At 52.3% G+C, this 17,243-nt stretch overlaps 1 protein-coding gene across 4 annotated transcripts in view; it reads right to left on the bottom strand.

The window, feature by feature from the left end:
* Nucleotides 1-5,960: 5,960 nt before the first annotated feature.
* The window catches only part of ALPL (alkaline phosphatase, biomineralization associated), a 72,474-nt gene continuing 61,191 nt past the window's right edge, over nucleotides 5,961-17,243 (bottom strand). For 2 of the 4 annotated variants that reach the window (XM_017886539.1, XM_017886534.1), the window contains exons 8-12: nucleotides 15,375-15,444; nucleotides 11,901-12,035; nucleotides 9,783-9,974; nucleotides 7,982-8,101; nucleotides 5,961-6,972 (exon numbers count right to left, since the gene is read on the bottom strand). In XM_017886539.1, the coding sequence (XP_017742028.1) occupies nucleotides 6,707-6,972; nucleotides 7,982-8,101; nucleotides 9,783-9,974; nucleotides 11,901-12,035; nucleotides 15,375-15,444 (783 nt within the window). In that variant the 3' untranslated portion in view covers nucleotides 5,961-6,706. The remainder of the gene's footprint in view (nucleotides 6,973-7,981; nucleotides 8,102-9,782; nucleotides 9,975-11,900; nucleotides 12,036-15,374; nucleotides 15,445-17,243) is intronic. The other 2 variants (XM_017886536.1, XM_017886535.1) reach the window with 1 other exon arrangement.

A 17,243-nucleotide genomic window follows, 5' to 3' on the forward strand; every position in this document is an offset into this window, starting at 1 on the left:
AGAACCTGCTGTGTTGGTGTTGGTGGCAGCGGTTGCCCAAGTGAAGTCGGCATTTCCTAGCCTTCCTCGCATCCGGGAAGGATCACAGGACTGGTTCTTGCCAATGCACTAAGGGTAGAAGTGATATGTGTCACTTCCAGGATGAAGTGGTTAAAAAGTAGGCGTGGTTCCCACCATCAAGGTGCTGGCCAGATAGGAAGGACATCCAGAACTTACAGGGGGTGGCAGAGCCACCCCTGGAAAGATCCTGAGTCCCAGCCACCTGAGCAGGGACGCTGATATTGGAGGTAAGAATACATCCTCAGGTGTCAAGTTTTCTGAATTTACCTTTAACAGAAGGCAGGGTTATCTCAGTGAACACAAGAGGGCATGTCGGCTCGTCTTTGTTCTTCCCTTGGGAGAAGGCATCTGAGGGCAACAGAAAGCCCGTGCTGTGGGCCTTAGGGTCTAGGTCCATGGCCACAGGCCCTAGTTGTGAATGGAGCTGGGACCTATGCCTGAACCCCGGCTCCAGTTAGGACGCAGGGCCCATAATAGTTAAAATATAAGGGTGATGAGTGACCCAGGGCCCAGCCTGAGCGTGGGGAGACGCTGAAGCCATGGGTGCCTGAGCACCTCAGTGACTGCTTCTTGAAGGACACATCTTCCCACAGCCGGGAGTGTGGGCAGGAAGAGCTCCTGGCTCCTAATGGGGTCCTAAGTCCTCACTACGTGCGAGGCATCACTAGACACAGGGTGTCAGAGAAGCTGAATCCCTTGCCCAAGTTTATAGAACTGAGAAAGTGATGGAGCAGAGATGTGGACCCTCATCTCTCTGACTCACAGTCCGTGCTTTCTACCCCAGCAGTGTATCCCAAAGTTCAACAGAAGCTGTTGGTTTGTGTCCTTTGAGCAGTTGATGTTCCAGCACCAGGCCTGGGGGCTTTCTGTCAGCCCTTCATGGGGAAGGTCAGAAGTGCCAGTGTTAATTTCCTCAGGAGCAGCCCTCGGCCAATGAGAGGTGAGAGTTGGAGAATAAATACCCCTGCTCCCTCGCCCCTTGGGTGAGATATCTCTGAAGTGTCGCCCCTACACTGTCTCCCAGAGGTCCTTCATTGGATTGAGACCTGGCCAGCCTCAGTGGCAACCTGTTGAAAAACACACCTTTCTCAACATCCTTCCCTTTCCTGTCTTGCTTCCTCATTCCCCGATTGGTGCTGCTTTCTGGGTTCTTCTTATAAACAAACTACTTGTGCTGATTCCTGTCGCAGGTTCTGTCTCCGTGGAAACCCAACGCAAGATAACAAAGTATGGTTTGTCAGACAACCCACAGGGAGAAAATCTTCACAATCTATACATCCAATAAAGGACAAGTATACAGAATCTACAAGGAACTCAAACAAATTAGGAACAACAACAAAAAAAAGGCCAGGCACGGTGGCTTATGCCTGTAAACCCAGCACTTTGGGAGGCCGGTGGGCAGATCAGGTCAGGAGATCAAGACCATCCTGGCTAATACGGTGAAACCCCGTCTCTACTAAAAATACAAAAAATTAGGCCGGGCACAGCGGCTCAAGCCTGTAATCCCAGCACTTTGGGAGGCCGAGACGGGCGGATCACGAGGTCAGGAGATCGAGACCATCCTGGCTAACACGGTGAAACCCCGTCTCTACTAAAAAAATACAAAAAACCAGCCGGGCGAGGTGGCAGGCACCTGTAGTCCCAGCTACTTGGGAGGCTGAGGCAGGAGAATGGCATAAGCCCGGGAGGCGGAGCTTGCAGTGAGCTGAGATCCGGCCACTACACTCCAGCCTGGGCCACAGAGCGAGACTCTGTCTCAAAAAAAAAAAAAAAAAAAAGAAAAAAATTAGCCGGGCGTGGTGGCGGTGGTGGTGGCCGGCGCCTATAGTCTCAGCTACTCAGGAGGCTGAGGCAAGAGAATGGCGTGAACCCGGGAGGCAGAGCTTGTGGTGAGCCAAGATCGTGTCACTGCACTCCAGCCTGGGCGACAGAGCAAGACTCTATCTCAAAAAAAAAAATTCCTGTCAAAAAGTGGCCTAAGAACGTGAATAGACAATTCTTAAAAGAAGATATACAAATGGCTAACAGACATATGAAAAAATGCTCAACATCACTAATGATCAGCGAAATGCAAATTAAGGTGGTATCACAATGCAATACCACCTTACTCCTGCAAAAATGGTCATAATCAAAAAATCAAAAAATAATAGATGTTGTCATGGATGTAGTGAAAAGGGAACACTTCTACACTGCTGGTGGGAATGTAAACTAGTACAACCACTATGGAAAACAGTGTGGAGATTCCTTAAAGAACTAAAAGTAGAACTACCATTTGATCCAGCAATCCTGCTACTGGGCATTTACCCAGAGGAAAAGAAGTCCTTCAACAGAAAAGATTCTTGCACATGCATGTTTATGGCGGCACAATTCGCAATTACAAAAATATGGAACCAGTCCAAATCTCCATCAATCAACAAGTGGATAAAGAAACTGTGGTGTATGTGTATATGTGTATATATGTATATGTATATGTGTATGTGTGTATATATATATGAATATGATGGAATACTACTCTTTTAGAAGGAATGAATTAATAGCATTTGCAGCAATGGGATTGGAGACTACTCTTGTGAGTGAAGTAACTCAGGAATGGAAAACCAAACATCATACGTTTTCACTTATAAGTGGGAGCTAAGCTGTGAGGATGCAAAGGCATAGGAATGATAGGATGGACTTTGGGGACTCCGGGGGAAAGGGTGGGAAAGGGGGTGAGGGATAAAAGGTTACAAATTGGATTCAGTGTATACTGCTCACGTGATGGATACACCAAAATCTCACAACTCACCACTAAAGAACTTACTAATGTAACCAAACACCACCTGTTCCCCAAAAACCTACAGAAATAAAAACAAAACAAAACAAAGTATGGTTTGCACACCCCTGAGACATGTAAATTGTCTTCAGGTGGTACTGGGAACACTTAAAAATTGACTGCTTAGGCCGGGCGCGGTGGCTCAAGCCTGTAATCCCAGCACTTTGGGAGGCCGAGACGGGCGGATCACGAGGTCAGGAGATCGAGACCATCCTGGCTAACACGGTGTAACCCCGTCTCTACTAAAAAAATACAAAAAACTAGCCGGGCGAGGTGGTGGGCGCCTGTAGTCTCAGCTACTCAGGAGGCTGAGGCAGGAGAATGGCGTAAACCCGGGAGGCAGAGCTTGCAGTGAGCTGAGATCCGGCCACTGCACTCCAGCCTGGGCGACAGAGCGAGACTCCGTCTCAAAAAAAAAAAAAAAAAAAAAAAATTGACTGCTTAAATGTGAATTCTTTCAAAGGAGTGTTTGGGAAATAATCGTATGGACATGGCAACAATTGTGAAGGTGGTGTGAAAATAACACCTGGAAAATGCTGCATCGTACAATTCAAGATGAGGCGTCTCCCCTTGGTCCTGGCCAGAACGTATGCATATAGTTTATTTTTTTTCTATGTATATTTTTTGAGACAGGGTCTCATTCTGTTCCCCAGGGTGGCACGATCTCGACTCATTGCGACCCCTGCTTCCCAGGCTCAAGTGATCCTCCCCCTCAGCCCCTAAGTAGCTGGGAATACAGGTGCCTGCCACCATGCCCCCATAATTATTGTATTTTTTATGAAGATGGGTTTTGCCTTGTTGCTCAGGCTGGTCTCAAACTCTTGGGCTCAAGGGATCCTCCGGCCTCAGCCTCCCAAAATATTTTGATTACAGGTGTGAGCCACCACTCCTGGCAGTTTCTTTTCTTTTCTTTTTTTTCTTTTTTTTTTTTTTTTTTTTTTTTGAGACGGAGTCTCGCTGTGCCATACAGTGGCCGGATCTCAGCTCACTGCAAGCTCCGCCTCCCGGGTTTACGCCATTCTTCTGCCTCAGCCTCCCGAGTAGCTGGGACTACAGGCACCGGCCACCTCGCCCAGCTAGCTTTTTGTATTTTTAGTAGAGACGGGGTTTCACCGTGTTAGCCAGGATGGTCTCAATCTTTTGACCTCCTGATCTGCCCGCCTTGGCCTCCCAAAGTGCTGGGATTACAGGCTTGAGCCACCGTGCCCGGCCTATTTTCTTTTTAACTAGAGATAAGGTCTTGCTCTCTCACCCAGCCTGGAGTGCAGTGGCATGATCATAACTCACTGCAACCTCTAACTCCTGGGCTCTAGTGATCCTCCCGCCTCAGCCTCCCAAGTAGCTAGACTACAGGCATGTGTCACCTGGCTAATTTTTTATTTTTTTTGTAGAGACAGGGTCTTGCGATGTTGCTCAAGTTGGTCTTGAACTTCTGCCCTCAAGCAATCCTCTAACCTCAGCCTTTTGAAGTGCTGGGATTACAGGTATGCACCATTGTGCCTGGCCTATAGTTTCATCTTTTATCCCAGCATCAGCTTGGCTGTGCTTCCCTTTTTGTCAGGACTGCTAGGAAGCTAAAAGACAAATCTGCTTAGTTTGCATTTTCAATCCTGAAGAAGTCCACTTCTGACATATGGTTTCTCATCTTCCTGAGTTTATATTTAACTGGTGTATGTCATGAGTTTATATTTAACTGGTGTATGGGCAATCACCTCACTTTCCGAACCCTCAGCGTCCTCACCTATACATGTGGATGATGGGGGCCTATTTCCTAATGAGGATTAAATGCAATGAATCCACATAGAGCGTCAAGCACAGACCTGGCATGTTATAAATGATCAGTGTTAATCGTCATGATTGTCATCCTTATTAAAGGAATTTTCATTTCAATGAAGCAAGAGGAGCAAACTTGGACAAGTCTGTATCCCCACAAGGTCAGCTGCAGTCCTGAGTCTAGTACCGAGGTGTGTGAATATCAGAAATGGAAAGATCACAGTTGCTAAGCTAGGCTGACGCTCTGTGAGGGCAAGGAGCCCTCTGTCTGTTCAGCCTTGTCATGTTCACCACTAAATTATTATTATTATTTTTTTTCTGAGACTGAGTTTCACTCTTGTTGCCCAGGCTGGAGTACAATGGTGGGATCTCGGCTCACGCAACCTCCGCCTCCTGGGTTCAAGCGATTCTCCCGCCTCAGCCTCCCAAGTAGCTGGGATTACAGTCGTGTGCCACCGTGCCCTCCTAATTTTGTATTTTTAGTAGAGATGGGGTTTCTCCATGTTGCCCAGGCTGGTCTTGAACTCCCGACCTCAGATGATTCACCTGCCTCAGCCTCCCAAAGTGCTGGGATTACAGGTGTGAGCCACCGCGCCCGACCAACAATTCTTAAGACCTAATACCATGCCTAGCATGTAGTCAGTATTGATGAATGAATGAAATGGGCCAAGGTGTGTAGTGCTGTTTGTGGGTGTCATGCAGCCGGGCTGCCACTGGGCCCCTGAAGTCCTCCTTGCTGTGGGTTTCTGGGCACACAGACACTCCTCTTTAATCTTTTTTTTTTTTTGAGACAGAGTCTCACTCCATCACCCAGGCTGGAGTGCAGTGGCGCTGTCTCGGCTCACTATAACCTCTGCCTCTCGGGTTCAAGCGATTTCTCCTGCCTCAGCCTCTGGAGTAGCTGGGACTACAGGCGCGCACGCCACCATGCCCAGCTAATTTCTGTATTTTTTTGTAGAGACAGGGTTTCATCATGTTGGCTAGGATGGTCTTGAACTGCTGACCTCAAATGATCTGCCTGCCTCTGCCTCCCAAAGTGCTGGGATTACAGGTGTGAGCCACCGCGCCCGGCCGGCCTCCTGTTTAATCCTCACAGCAACCCAGAAGTGGATTGTCTCCCATTTCACAGACAAGAAAACTGAGACACAAAGCAATGTGTCCAAAGTGGCATAGGTAGGGAGTGTGAAACCCCCAGGACAGCAGAAGGCCTTTCCACCCTGTCCAACCCACCTGTACCCTGGGCCCTGAGGCCATTTCTTCCCAGAGAAATAAGCTTCTTTCAGTCTTTTTCTCACCAACCACAAAGACTCAGCTCTGTCCTCAGAAATATTTGGAAAGTTTTATTTAAATGTTTTGTGTTCCCTTTTAACCACCACCAAAAAGAGAAAAAAAATTTTTTTTGCCGTTCCAAACAGGAGAATGGCTTCAGAGAGGAGCTGGCATGCGTGTTCAGAGCCCAGGAGTGTGAGCTCTGCCAGGTGGCTCTTCCTGGCCTGGGCCACGCTGGGTAGGATGGCCACCCAGGCACCGGCTTCCTGGGACCCCAGTGGCCTTGGAGTGAGTGAGCGAGGCCTTGTCCTGAGGAGAAAGACCTCATCTCCCCTGAAGGAGGGCTGGGCCTGAGGACAGGGACATGAGCATGGTAGGGCCTGGGGGGTTCTAGAGGGAAGGAGATGAGAGTGGGAGGGTCAGATCCGGAATGTTCCATGGAGGCTTCAGGGCCTCTGGGTCTGGAGAAATATGTTTGCTAGAAAAATAAGAGGCTTTGAGAATTTCTGCAGTCTGTGCTCTCTGCTTGCCCAAGAGAAATCTACCCTGTTGGCCAAAGGGCAGCGGGGAGGGAGCAAGGCTGGAGGCCAGAAGTGGGTTTGGCCCTCGGGGAAGATTCCAGACGGGAGCGAGGTGGGCAGCAGACTTTGGTTTCCTGGGTCCCCTTTCTCGCAGTTGCAGAGGCTGAGGAGGCCCCCACCTCCCTGCCCCTTGAGGGGTGGGCTGCCGGGCAGCACTGGGGAGTGGGAAGTTGGCATGTCACGGGCTCGTGGGTGCCCGGGCCCTGGGCCCTCAGAACAGGATGCTCAGGGGAAAGAGGGCCAGTGGGAGCAGCAGGGGGCCTGCAGCAAGGCTGCCTGCCGAGCTGGCATGGGCACAGTGGTCGAGGTTGGCTCCGATGCAGGCTGCGTACGCCATCACGTGGGGGATGTAGTTCTGCTCATGGACGCCGTGCAGCAGGTGTGCCATGGGGCCCTTGGAGAAGACGGCCACATCCTCCCCGCCGTGGGTCTCGTGGCGCAGGGGCACAGCAGACTGCGCCTGGTAGTTGTTGTGAGCTGTGGGCCAGGAGAAACGCCTGCTGAGAGCCTGCCAGGGGCCTGGCGCTGCACACGCAGCTTTTCCAGGCTGGCTTGAATGCTCCCATTTCATAGAAGAGGAAAAGGAGGCTCAATGTGGGAAAGTCATTTTGCCTAAGGCCACAGGATTTGAATCTGAGCCTGTTCTGACATAGGAGTCTGCATTCTCAACCCCCAACAGAGAAAGTTAACCTCATTTGGGCTGCTTGGATTAGCAGGGAGAGTTGAGAGGGAGACTCTTACCATTGCTGCATCTTTAGACCCCCTGGAACCACTGGGAGTATCAAGAACTAATGAAGGATATGGGATGGGATGAACTAACTGCAAAGTCTTGTATACTGGAATATTAAAGAGCCAAGAAATGGCCGGGCGCGGTGGCTCAAGCCTGTAATCCCAGCACTTTGGGAGGCCGAGACGGGCGGATCACGAGGTCAGGAGATCGAGACCATCCTGGCTAAATACGGTGAAACCCTGTCTCTACTTAAAATACAAAAAACTAGCCGGGCGACGAGGCGGGCGCCTGTAGTCCCAGCTACTCGGGAGGCTGAGGCAGGAGAATGGCGTAAACCCGGGAGGCGGAGCTGAGATCCGGCCACTGCACTCCAGCCTGGGTGGCAGAGCAAGACTCCGTCTCAAAAAAAAATAAAAAATAAAAATAAAGAGCCAAGAAAAATGAGTATAAAATATTGAGCACCTACTTCCGCCAGGCACTATGCTAAGCTCATCAGACCCATTTGGTCCTTCAGACAACCTTCGAAGGTAGAAGAACCCTTTTAGAGAGGAGACGGAAGCAGAGAAAGGTGAAGTCACATGCCCAAAGTCTCAGAGCTGCTAGATTGTAGAAGGCAATTCAAACTGAGGTTGTTCTGACTCAAGTCCCAGTCATTCTGAGACCCCTGATCTTGACCACAAGCTGACACCCTATTCCCAAGCCCCTCCCCGAGGGGTGCCCTGTCCCCTCCCAGCCCTGGGTCCTGGAGGGTCTCACCATAGTCCACCATGGAGACATTCTCTCGTTCACCGCCCACCACCTTGTAGCCAGGCCCATTGCCATACAGGATGGCAGTGAAGGGCTTCTTGTCTGTGTCACTCAGCATGGGGGCCAGACCTGCACAGGGAGGGGGTGTTCAGGGGTCATGTTGGGGTACCAGGAGTACAGTCCCCAGCCCTCAGATTGGCCTCCTTGGTGGCTTGGTAACCCCTGGGATCTTCTCTGAAGGGCCCCACAATGCCTCCATGAAACTACCTTATAACTTCCAACTAACCATTCCCCAGTTCCCATTGTACTCATGTCCCTCCCATTCATCTGTCCATCCATCATCCATCCATCATCCATCCATCCATCCATCCATCATCCCATCCATCCATCCATCATCCAGCCATTCATCCATCATCTATCCATCCATCCATCCATCATCCATCCATCCATCCATCCATCATCCATCCATCAACCCATCCATCCATCAACCCATCCTTCCATCCATCCATCCATCCATCCATCATCCATCATCCCATCCATCCATCCATCATCCAGCCATTCATCCATCATCTATCCATCCATCCATCCATCATCCATCCATCCATCCATCATCCAGCCATCAACCCATCCATCCATCAACCCATCCATCCATCCATCCATCCATCCATCCATCATCCAGCCATTCATCCATCATCCATCCATCATCCCATCCATCAACCCATCCATCCATCAACCCATCCATCCATCCATCATCCAGCCATTCATCCATCATCTATCCATCCATCCATCCATCCATCATCCATCCATCCATCCATCATCCATCCATCCATCCATCAACCCATCCTTCCATCCATCCATCCATCCATCATCCATCAACCCATCCATCCATTCATCCATCCATCATCCAGCCATCCATCCATCATCCATCCATCATCCCATCCATCAACCCATCCATCCATCAACCCATCCATCCATCCATCATCCAGCCATTCATCCATCATCTATCCATCCATCCATCCATCCATCATCCATCAACCCATCCATCCATCCATCCATCCATCCATCATCCATCCATCCATCCATCCATCCAGCCATTCATCCATCATCTATCCATCCATCAACCCATCCATCCATCAACCCATCCTTCCATCCATCCATCCATCCATCCATCATCCATCAACCCATCCTTCCATCCATCCATCCATCCATCCATCCATCATCCATCCATCCATCCATCCATCCATCCATCCATCATCCCATCCATCCATCATCCAGCCATTCATCCATCATCCGTCCATCCATCCATCCATCCATCAACCCATCCATCCATCCATCATCCAGCCATTCATCCATCATCTATCCATCCATCCATCCATCCATCATTCATCCATCCATCATCCATCCATCAACCCATCCATCCATCCATCCTTCCATCCTTCCATCCATCCATCCATCCATCCATCCATCCATCCATCCTTCCATCCATCCATCCATCCATCATCCATCCATCCATCCATCCATCCTCCAGCCAGCCAGCCATCCTCTCTCCCATTCATCTATCCACGTTCTCGCCCAGCCATGTTCAATGTGGCCATCCATCCACCCACCTGCCTGTCCACCCGACCGCCACTCAACTCACTCCCCCACCTCACCCTGTATTTTCTCACCATCCCAGTCACTCTCCCGCCCCACCCAGTTGTCATCGAGTCTCTACCATGCTCTGGGCTTGCTAGCTCTCCCACCCACTCCTGCTCCCAAGTAGGTAGACAAGAGACCCCAGGAGTGTCCACCCCAAAGAAGGCCCACCTACCAAAGATAGAGTTGCCACGGGGGGTGTATCCACCAAAGGTGAAGACGTGGGAATGGTCCGCGGTGACCACGGTCAGAGTGTCTTCCAAAGAGGTCATGCTGCCTGCCTGCCCAATTGCCCGGTCCATCTCTACTGCCTCATGCAGGGCCTGCTTGGCTTTGCCTTCATGGTGCCCGTGGTCGATCCTGCCTCCTTGGGACACCAAGGCAAAGGCCTCGGGTAAGAGAGGAGGGGAGGAAGATCTGCTCCCCAGCCCCACGACACTGCTGCTGGATTAACCTTTGTTAGCTAGGGAAGGACAGGAACCTTCGCTGGACACCACTCTGTGCTAGCACCACTGCCTAGGCATTTCAAGCAGTCATTCAACCTGATGGAGCCTAGAGAGGGACAGCCCCGGGGCCAAAGGCACACGCATGGGGGCTGCAAAGCCCAGATGTGTAATCAGATCCACCAGGCCGGGAAGCTATGCTCCTCCCACCTCCCCTCCCAGCACTGTCTCTAGCTGCTTGAAGGAGGCACTGAAGCCTTTGAGAGGTAGTGAAGGGGGCATGCTGGAATCCCTACAACATGCCAGGCATGACACACCCATGTCTCTTTTCCCCTGGACAGCAGTGCTGGGAGAGAGGAATATGATCAGTCCTGTTTACAGATGGAGCAACTGAGGCCTAGCGTGGGGAGACCCACAGTGGGATTTGCTGTGATGTGAATTCAGGTGTGACTCGTCCTAATCCCGTTTTTCATCTCTACCTCAAATCATCCCCTCTAAAAAGAAAGCACGGAGCTCCCAGAGGTGGCGAAAGTCCCCAGTGCCTGGGCAGTGCCTGTGGCAGGTTCCACAAAGCTCTGTCCCCGCTGCCTCTGCCCCCACCTCCCATCCCGGGGTGAGTGCAGGGGCCTGGCTGGAGGCTTGGCCCAGTAGCCGAGGGCTCTGTGACCTTAAAGGAACACCTCCCTCCCTAACAGGAGGGCGCTGCCTGGTGGATGCTCCCAGCTTGGAGGGTCCTGGGCGCCAGGCAGCCCTCTGATCCCACCAGCCTGAGCCTCATGGTGGGCCGGCCGGCTGGCAGGGCGGGTCCTCCCTTTGTTGTGGCTCTGGGAGCAGCTGGCCTGGCCAGCCCATTCTGGCCTTGCTCACAAAGGGAACTGCTCCCGGGGGAGCCCGTGCTCGCCACCGCTGGTTTCTGGCTGGCTCCTCGGCGTCAGAGGCCTGTTCGGGGCCAGGCCGAGACCGCTGTGCTTGAGTGGGAACCCCGGGGTTTGGCAAGAAAGCAGCCAAGCTGGGCTGGCAGACACTCGCCTCTGGAAGGCGGAGGGGCTGAGCGTGTGTGTATGCGTGGGGAGCATATGTGCAAACATATTCGTGTGTGCATGTGCGTGTGTGTATACATACCGATGTCAGCAGGGCAACATGTGGAACCGCGGTGGACAAGGGCTGTTAGCACTGGAAGGTTTCTGGAATCTTTATCACTTCCTCACACTTTCCTATTGTTCCTGCCTTAACTATTGTGTAGCCATAAGGCAAATAATAGAAACACATGGTTTATTCTTTACTGGGTCCTGTTCCAAGTACTTTATGTCTCTGAACACAATGGAGATGAATCACTTTCCAGGAGACAGATGCTATTTTTGACTTCACTTAACAGAAGCACACAGGTAGAAGTCACACCGCCAGCAGATGGCAGCGCCAGGCCAAGAATTCAGGTCTGTCCATAAGGCCCCTGGACAGCGCTCGAGGAGCCTGGGAATGTCAGTGCACAGCGTGGGAAAGCCGGAGCCTACGGATTTGCCTTTCGGGGCAGTGAGGTTGAGGGGCTGCTTGCCCCTCCAGGGCCAGGTCTCCAAGAAAGACTACCAAAGGGGAGAAATCTGCCTTCTTTCCCAGGAAGCCTTCCTGGACTGGTGAACCTGACTTGCATCTCTATGCCCAAAAGAGAGCAGCTTGCTGGGCTGGGAGCGTCCACAGAGCCACCCGTCTCCTTCCACAACCCATTTTCCTAAAGGGACCTCTCCCTTCACCCCCAAACCCAGTCAGTTCCCCTTAAGGGCTGGACTTCTCCATCCCCTGACACCAGGGCCGTGTTTCCAGCAGCCCCCTCTCAGCAGACCTAGGGCTCCTACCTTCCACCAGCAAGAAGAAGCCTTTGGGGTTTTTCCGCAGGATCTGGATGGCCACCACCACCATCTCGGAGAGTGACGGGTCTGTCACGTTGTTCCTGTTCAGCTCGTACTGCATGTCCCCCGGCTCGAAGAGACCTGAGGAGGACACCAGGAGGATGCGGATGCTGAGAGGCTGTGACCCTGCTAGGAGGACCCCAAGGAACTTGGGGTGTCTCAGGGGACACAGGCTCCCCATAGCCAACTTGGGGGTAGAGTATGGTGGCTGTGAGGATCCTTATCTGGGTGATTTTTGTGGGCCCAGAATTAGGCCCCCCAATTCCTTTTTTTTTTTCTTTTTTCTTTTTCTTTTTTTTTTTTTGGAGACAGAGTCTCACTCTGTTGTCCAGGCTGGAGTGCAGTGGTGCGATCTCGGCTCAGGCTCACTGCAACCTCCTCCTCCCAGGTTCAAGTGATTCCCCTGCCTTAGCCTCCCGAGTAGCTGGGATTACAGACATGCATCACCACACTGGCTAATTTTGTTTTGTATTTTAAGTAGAGACAGGGTTTTACCATGTTGGCCAGGCTGGTCTCAAACCTGACCTCAGGTCATCCACCCTCCTCGGCCTCCCAGAGTGTTGGGATTACAGGAGTGAGCCTCTGTGCCCAGCCCCAATTCCTTTCATCTTCACTCCCACCACTATGGCGTGGCGGGATTGCCATGCACATTTTACAGAGGAGGAGCACTGAGGCCCATAGGTGTTCCATAACTTGCTATTGTCAGCTGAGAAGTGGCAGATCTGGGGTTCAAATCCATCAGTCAGTCTGTCTCCAGCCTGCAGGGCTCAGCACACAGGACTGTGGCCCCAAGGTAGTGGGCCACAGCCTGGACTCGATGGGGCTGCTAGGGTGCGTGTGCATTTACATGTTGGGTTTGAAGGGCATGGTGGCCTGTGCAGCAAAACAGCAGAAGGTTTGGAATCATTGTCCCCCCTGCTCACTGGGCTCCATTTTCTCACTTGTGACATAAGGAGAATGATCCGTTCCTTGCCCATGGCACAAAATTCCATGTGTCCTATGCTGGTGCTTCTGATTCTGGTGTCCTTCCAGAACATCCTGTCCTCTGTGAACGGGTACACAGCCAAACAATAGCTCCAACGCATACAGCGTTTATTTTGTGCCACATGCTGTTAGCGCTTTGGAGCAGGCAAAAGCTAGCCTCCAAGATGGTGCCAAATAATCCCTGCCCCCTGGAATTCACACGTTTGTGTGGTCTCCTCCCACACTAGCCTTTGTATGCAATAGAATGCCACTGAAACGACATTTCAGTGAAATGAAATGACATTTGTGTGATCTCCAAGGTTGGGGCATAAAATGTTGTAGCTTCTGTTTCTATACTCTTGGATCTCTGTGGGAAGCCAGCCACCATGTGATGAGGACACTCAAGCTGCTCTATAGAGAGCAATGTGCCAAGGAACTGAGGCCTCCTGCTAACAGCCAAGACCAACTCACCAGCCATGGGAGTGAACCATCCGGGAAGGGCCAGCCCCAGTCAAGCCTTCAGATGACTGCAACCTCATGGGAGACCCAGCTAAGCTATCCCCAGATTCCTGACCCAAAGACATTGAGTGAGGCAATAAATGTCTACTCTTGTTTTAAACTGTTAAGTTTTGTTTTGTGACACGATCTCACTCTGTTGCCCAAACTGGAGTGCAGTAGCATGATCATAGCTCACTGCAGGCTCGAACTCTTGGGCTCAAGCAAGCCTCCCACCTCAGCTTCCTGAACCACCACACCTGGTTTCTTCTTTTCTCTCTCTTTCTTTTTTTCTTTCCTTTCTTTCTCTCTTTCTCTTTTTCTTTCTTTCCTTCCTTCCTTCCCTCCTTCCTTCCTTCCTTCTTTCCTCTTTCTTTCTTTTAGACAGGGTCTTGCTCTGTCACCCAGGCTGGGGTGCAGTAATGCAGTGGCGTAATCACAACTCACTGCAGCCTCAACCTCCTGGGCTCAGGTGGATCCTCCTACCTCAGCCTCCTGAGTAGCTGGGACTAGAAGTGTGCGCCACTACATCTGGCCAGTTTTTAAAAATTTTTTTGTAGAGTTGAGGTCTTGCTATGTTGCCCAGGCTGCTTTCAAACTCCTGGGCTCAAGTGATCAACCTGCCTTGGCCTCCCAAAGTGCTAGGATTATAGGTGTGAGCCATTGCACCTGGCCTAAGTTTTTGTTTGTTTTTTGTTTTGAGATGGAGTCTCGCTCTGTCACCCAGGCTGGAGCGCAGTGGTGCGATCTCGGCTCACTGCAAGCTCCACGTCCCAGGTTCACACCATTCTCTTGCCTCAGCCTCCTGAGTAGCTGGGACTACAGGCACCTGCCACCACGCCAGGCTAATTTTTTGTATTTTTAGGAGAGACGGGGTTTCACCGTGTTAGCTAGGATGGTCTCAATCTCCTGATCTCGTGATCTGCCCACCTCGGCCTGCACCTGGTCTAAGTTTTGAGATAATTTGTTACACAGCAACAGATAACTTATACAACACAAGTTCATATCATGCTCATGACAACCCGGGGGTTGTCTCCAGCCCCGTCACTATCTTCATTTTATGGGAGAGTCATTATCCCTACTTTATAGAAGAGGAAACTGAGGCAGAGAGAGGAGAAATCACTTGCCCAAGGTCACACAGTTTAGAGGTGGTAGAGCTGGATTTGAACCCAGCACTCTGGCTCTAAGATCCATGAGCAAAACCAGCATGATACACGGGTGCATGCACAGCCCGTGTGGTACTGAGCATGTGCCGTGTGAACCAGGCAAGCAAGAGGCTGTGTGTATGTGTCTGGAGGACCCACCAGGTGCACAGCTCTGAGCCCATAACCTCTAATGACACCCAGGACGTGGAGCTGTGTTCCTTGGGAAATGTCTGCAGGAGATTTTGCAACCACTTGCTTGGCACTAGAGGCAGCTGGAAAAGAAGACCCAGATAGATAGCTGCGTGGTGGTGCTCAGGGCCTCATCCCACCAGACCTGAAGCTGCCCCTGTGCCCTCACCACCTGCTCCCCACTGCCTGGGGAGGAGGGCAGTCATCAGGATGGGCAGAGATAACTTGGCTGGCTTCTGCCCTGTCCATGCACATAGTAGAGATGACTCCAGGTCCCAGGCTCCATAGCCCAGGAGCCGTTAAGTCCCAGTTCCCAGCCAGGGCTCAAATTTGTCTGGGCTGTACCCCTGTCGGCTGTGCCACATGCCGTGTGCCACTCCCCTCTCTGAGCTTCAGTTTCTTCTTGTGCCCAATGGGGCTAATCCCCCTGCACAGCCAGCAGATTTCAGGCCTAATTCCAGGAATCAGAACCCCCTTCCTTCCTTCTTCCAGGTCCTGGAGCCCAAGAGTAGAGGCCCCTAAGTGGGCCTCTACTCAGGCTGGGGCCTTGTCCCCAGGTGCTGGCCACACACAGCCCTGGCCACCAGGCTCCGAGCCATGCATTCTCCACTCCACTCCCTCCACTTACCCAATAGGTAGTCCACATTGTGGGGGTCAAGGGTCAGGAGTTCCGTGCGGTTCCAGATGAAGTGGGAGTGCTAGGAGGAAGGGCTGTGTCAGCACATGCCGGGAGCTAGGGAGAGTCGGAAGGACTGACCCCAGCAGCTATTGGAGTCTGAGGCCTTTACTTATTTCCTTCCTTCACTTAAAAATCCCTCCCTGAGGACCCACCATCCCTAACCTCAAGAAATGATGAATCAATAGCACATTATAATGTATAATGCAAGGGGATGAGAATTCTGATAGAGCCCAGGGAGGCCGTGAGCCCAGACACAGGACCAGGGAGGGCTTCCTGGTGGAGGTGATGTTCTAATGGGGCCCTCGAGGACAAGTGGGAATTTAACAGCCTGGGGTCAGGAAGGCTATCCCAGGAGGGAGGGATCACAGGGCAAAGAAGAGCCAGGCACAGGTCTCTAGAGGCCTCGAGGGCTGACAGGCCTGGGCTGTGTTTTCTGGAGGCCGTGGAGTGCCAGGGAGGAAGCAAAGCCCTAGTTCTGCTTTGGGGGCCCCATCTAGGACGGGAGATAAAGGTGGGGCTGTTTCCCCAGGGAATAAAGTCCATGGAAATAAGCCAGCCAGGCCAGGCCTGGAGAGGGCACCACGTTGGCCTGGACCAAGGGTCCCAGCACTGCCAAGGATCTGCTGTGTGCCTTTAGAAGACCCCCTGCCTTCTCTTGGCAATGACAGTGGGATCAGCGGCTTTTCAAGCCTCAGGGGCTGTTGTGGGGAGGAGGGCAGAGAGGCTCAGAAAGTGGGGCTTTGCCACCCTCAGCCCCTGCTTCCTGGAGGTGACTCTCCTGTGCCCTCTCCCTCCAAGGTTGTTCCTGTTACTCTCTCTTTACAGATAAGGGCAATGAGGCACACAGACCATGTAGCCACTGAATGGTAAAGGTGAAACTGACCCTGGAACCTACTCTTAAGGCATGATTTTCTAGGGATGTGGGGCCTACATGGGACCTGACTGATACCCAATGTAGCCAGGCTTGGGGCCATGGTGTAGATGCTCTCTCCCCATCTTAAGAGGCTTAGACCGAGCTCCAGGGTAAGCTGGGGAAGGAGGTTGAAACTCTGACCCCATGTGCCATGTAGAGAAACTGAGGCTGGTGTCTCTCTGGCTTGAGCTGGGAGGGGGCTCTGGCCCAGCCTGAGCTGACTCGGAAGGGATGGAAAGGGTTCAAAGCCGCTCAGTCCCACACCCCCACTGACCCCACGGGGCCCTTCCCTAGTCCCTACCCCCACCTCATTCTTGGCTCAGCCTCATTCCACGAAGCCTCCCCAGGGGCCAGTCCTGGAACTCGCAGAAACCCAACCCCAGAGTGACATCAAAGTGGCTGCCAGGCTACTCCCCACTGTCTTCAGCCCTGACCACAGTCATTTCCAGACCCCAGCTGCCCCAGGCCCGCAGGCCAGCAGCTCAGATTTAAAGGGCCAGAGGCCGCTCCAAGGAGCCGGAGCTTGGGGTCCTTCTGGAGGTGCCTCCAGCCTCCCTTCCCCAATCCATTCCGTCCCCCAGCCAAGGGGGACTCACTGTGGAGGGCTTCCCTGCTCCCTCTGTGGCTTGCACACTGGGGCCAACCATGTCCTCCCCTGATCCATACAGTGCTGCCTCTTCCCTCCGCCCTCCTACTTGCCTAGGGCTTCTTGGCCCCTCCTTGTGGTCTGTCCCCCCAGGGTGCCTACAGAGCCAGGCATCCCCCATGCAGGCACACCGCGTTCCATGTTTCCTTGGCCATCTGGCTCAGCCTCTGTGTCTCAGGCATGCCCCACCAGGGACCTACATACAATAGGTGCTCAGGGTGACTGAATCTCCATGCAGGTTATTCCCTGGCCCAGCCTC

The sequence above is a fragment of the Rhinopithecus bieti genome, unplaced genomic scaffold (assembly GCF_001698545.2).
Source record: "Rhinopithecus bieti isolate Rb0 unplaced genomic scaffold, ASM169854v2 scaffold_14826, whole genome shotgun sequence".
NCBI classification, from domain to species: Eukaryota; Metazoa; Chordata; class Mammalia; order Primates; family Cercopithecidae; genus Rhinopithecus; species Rhinopithecus bieti.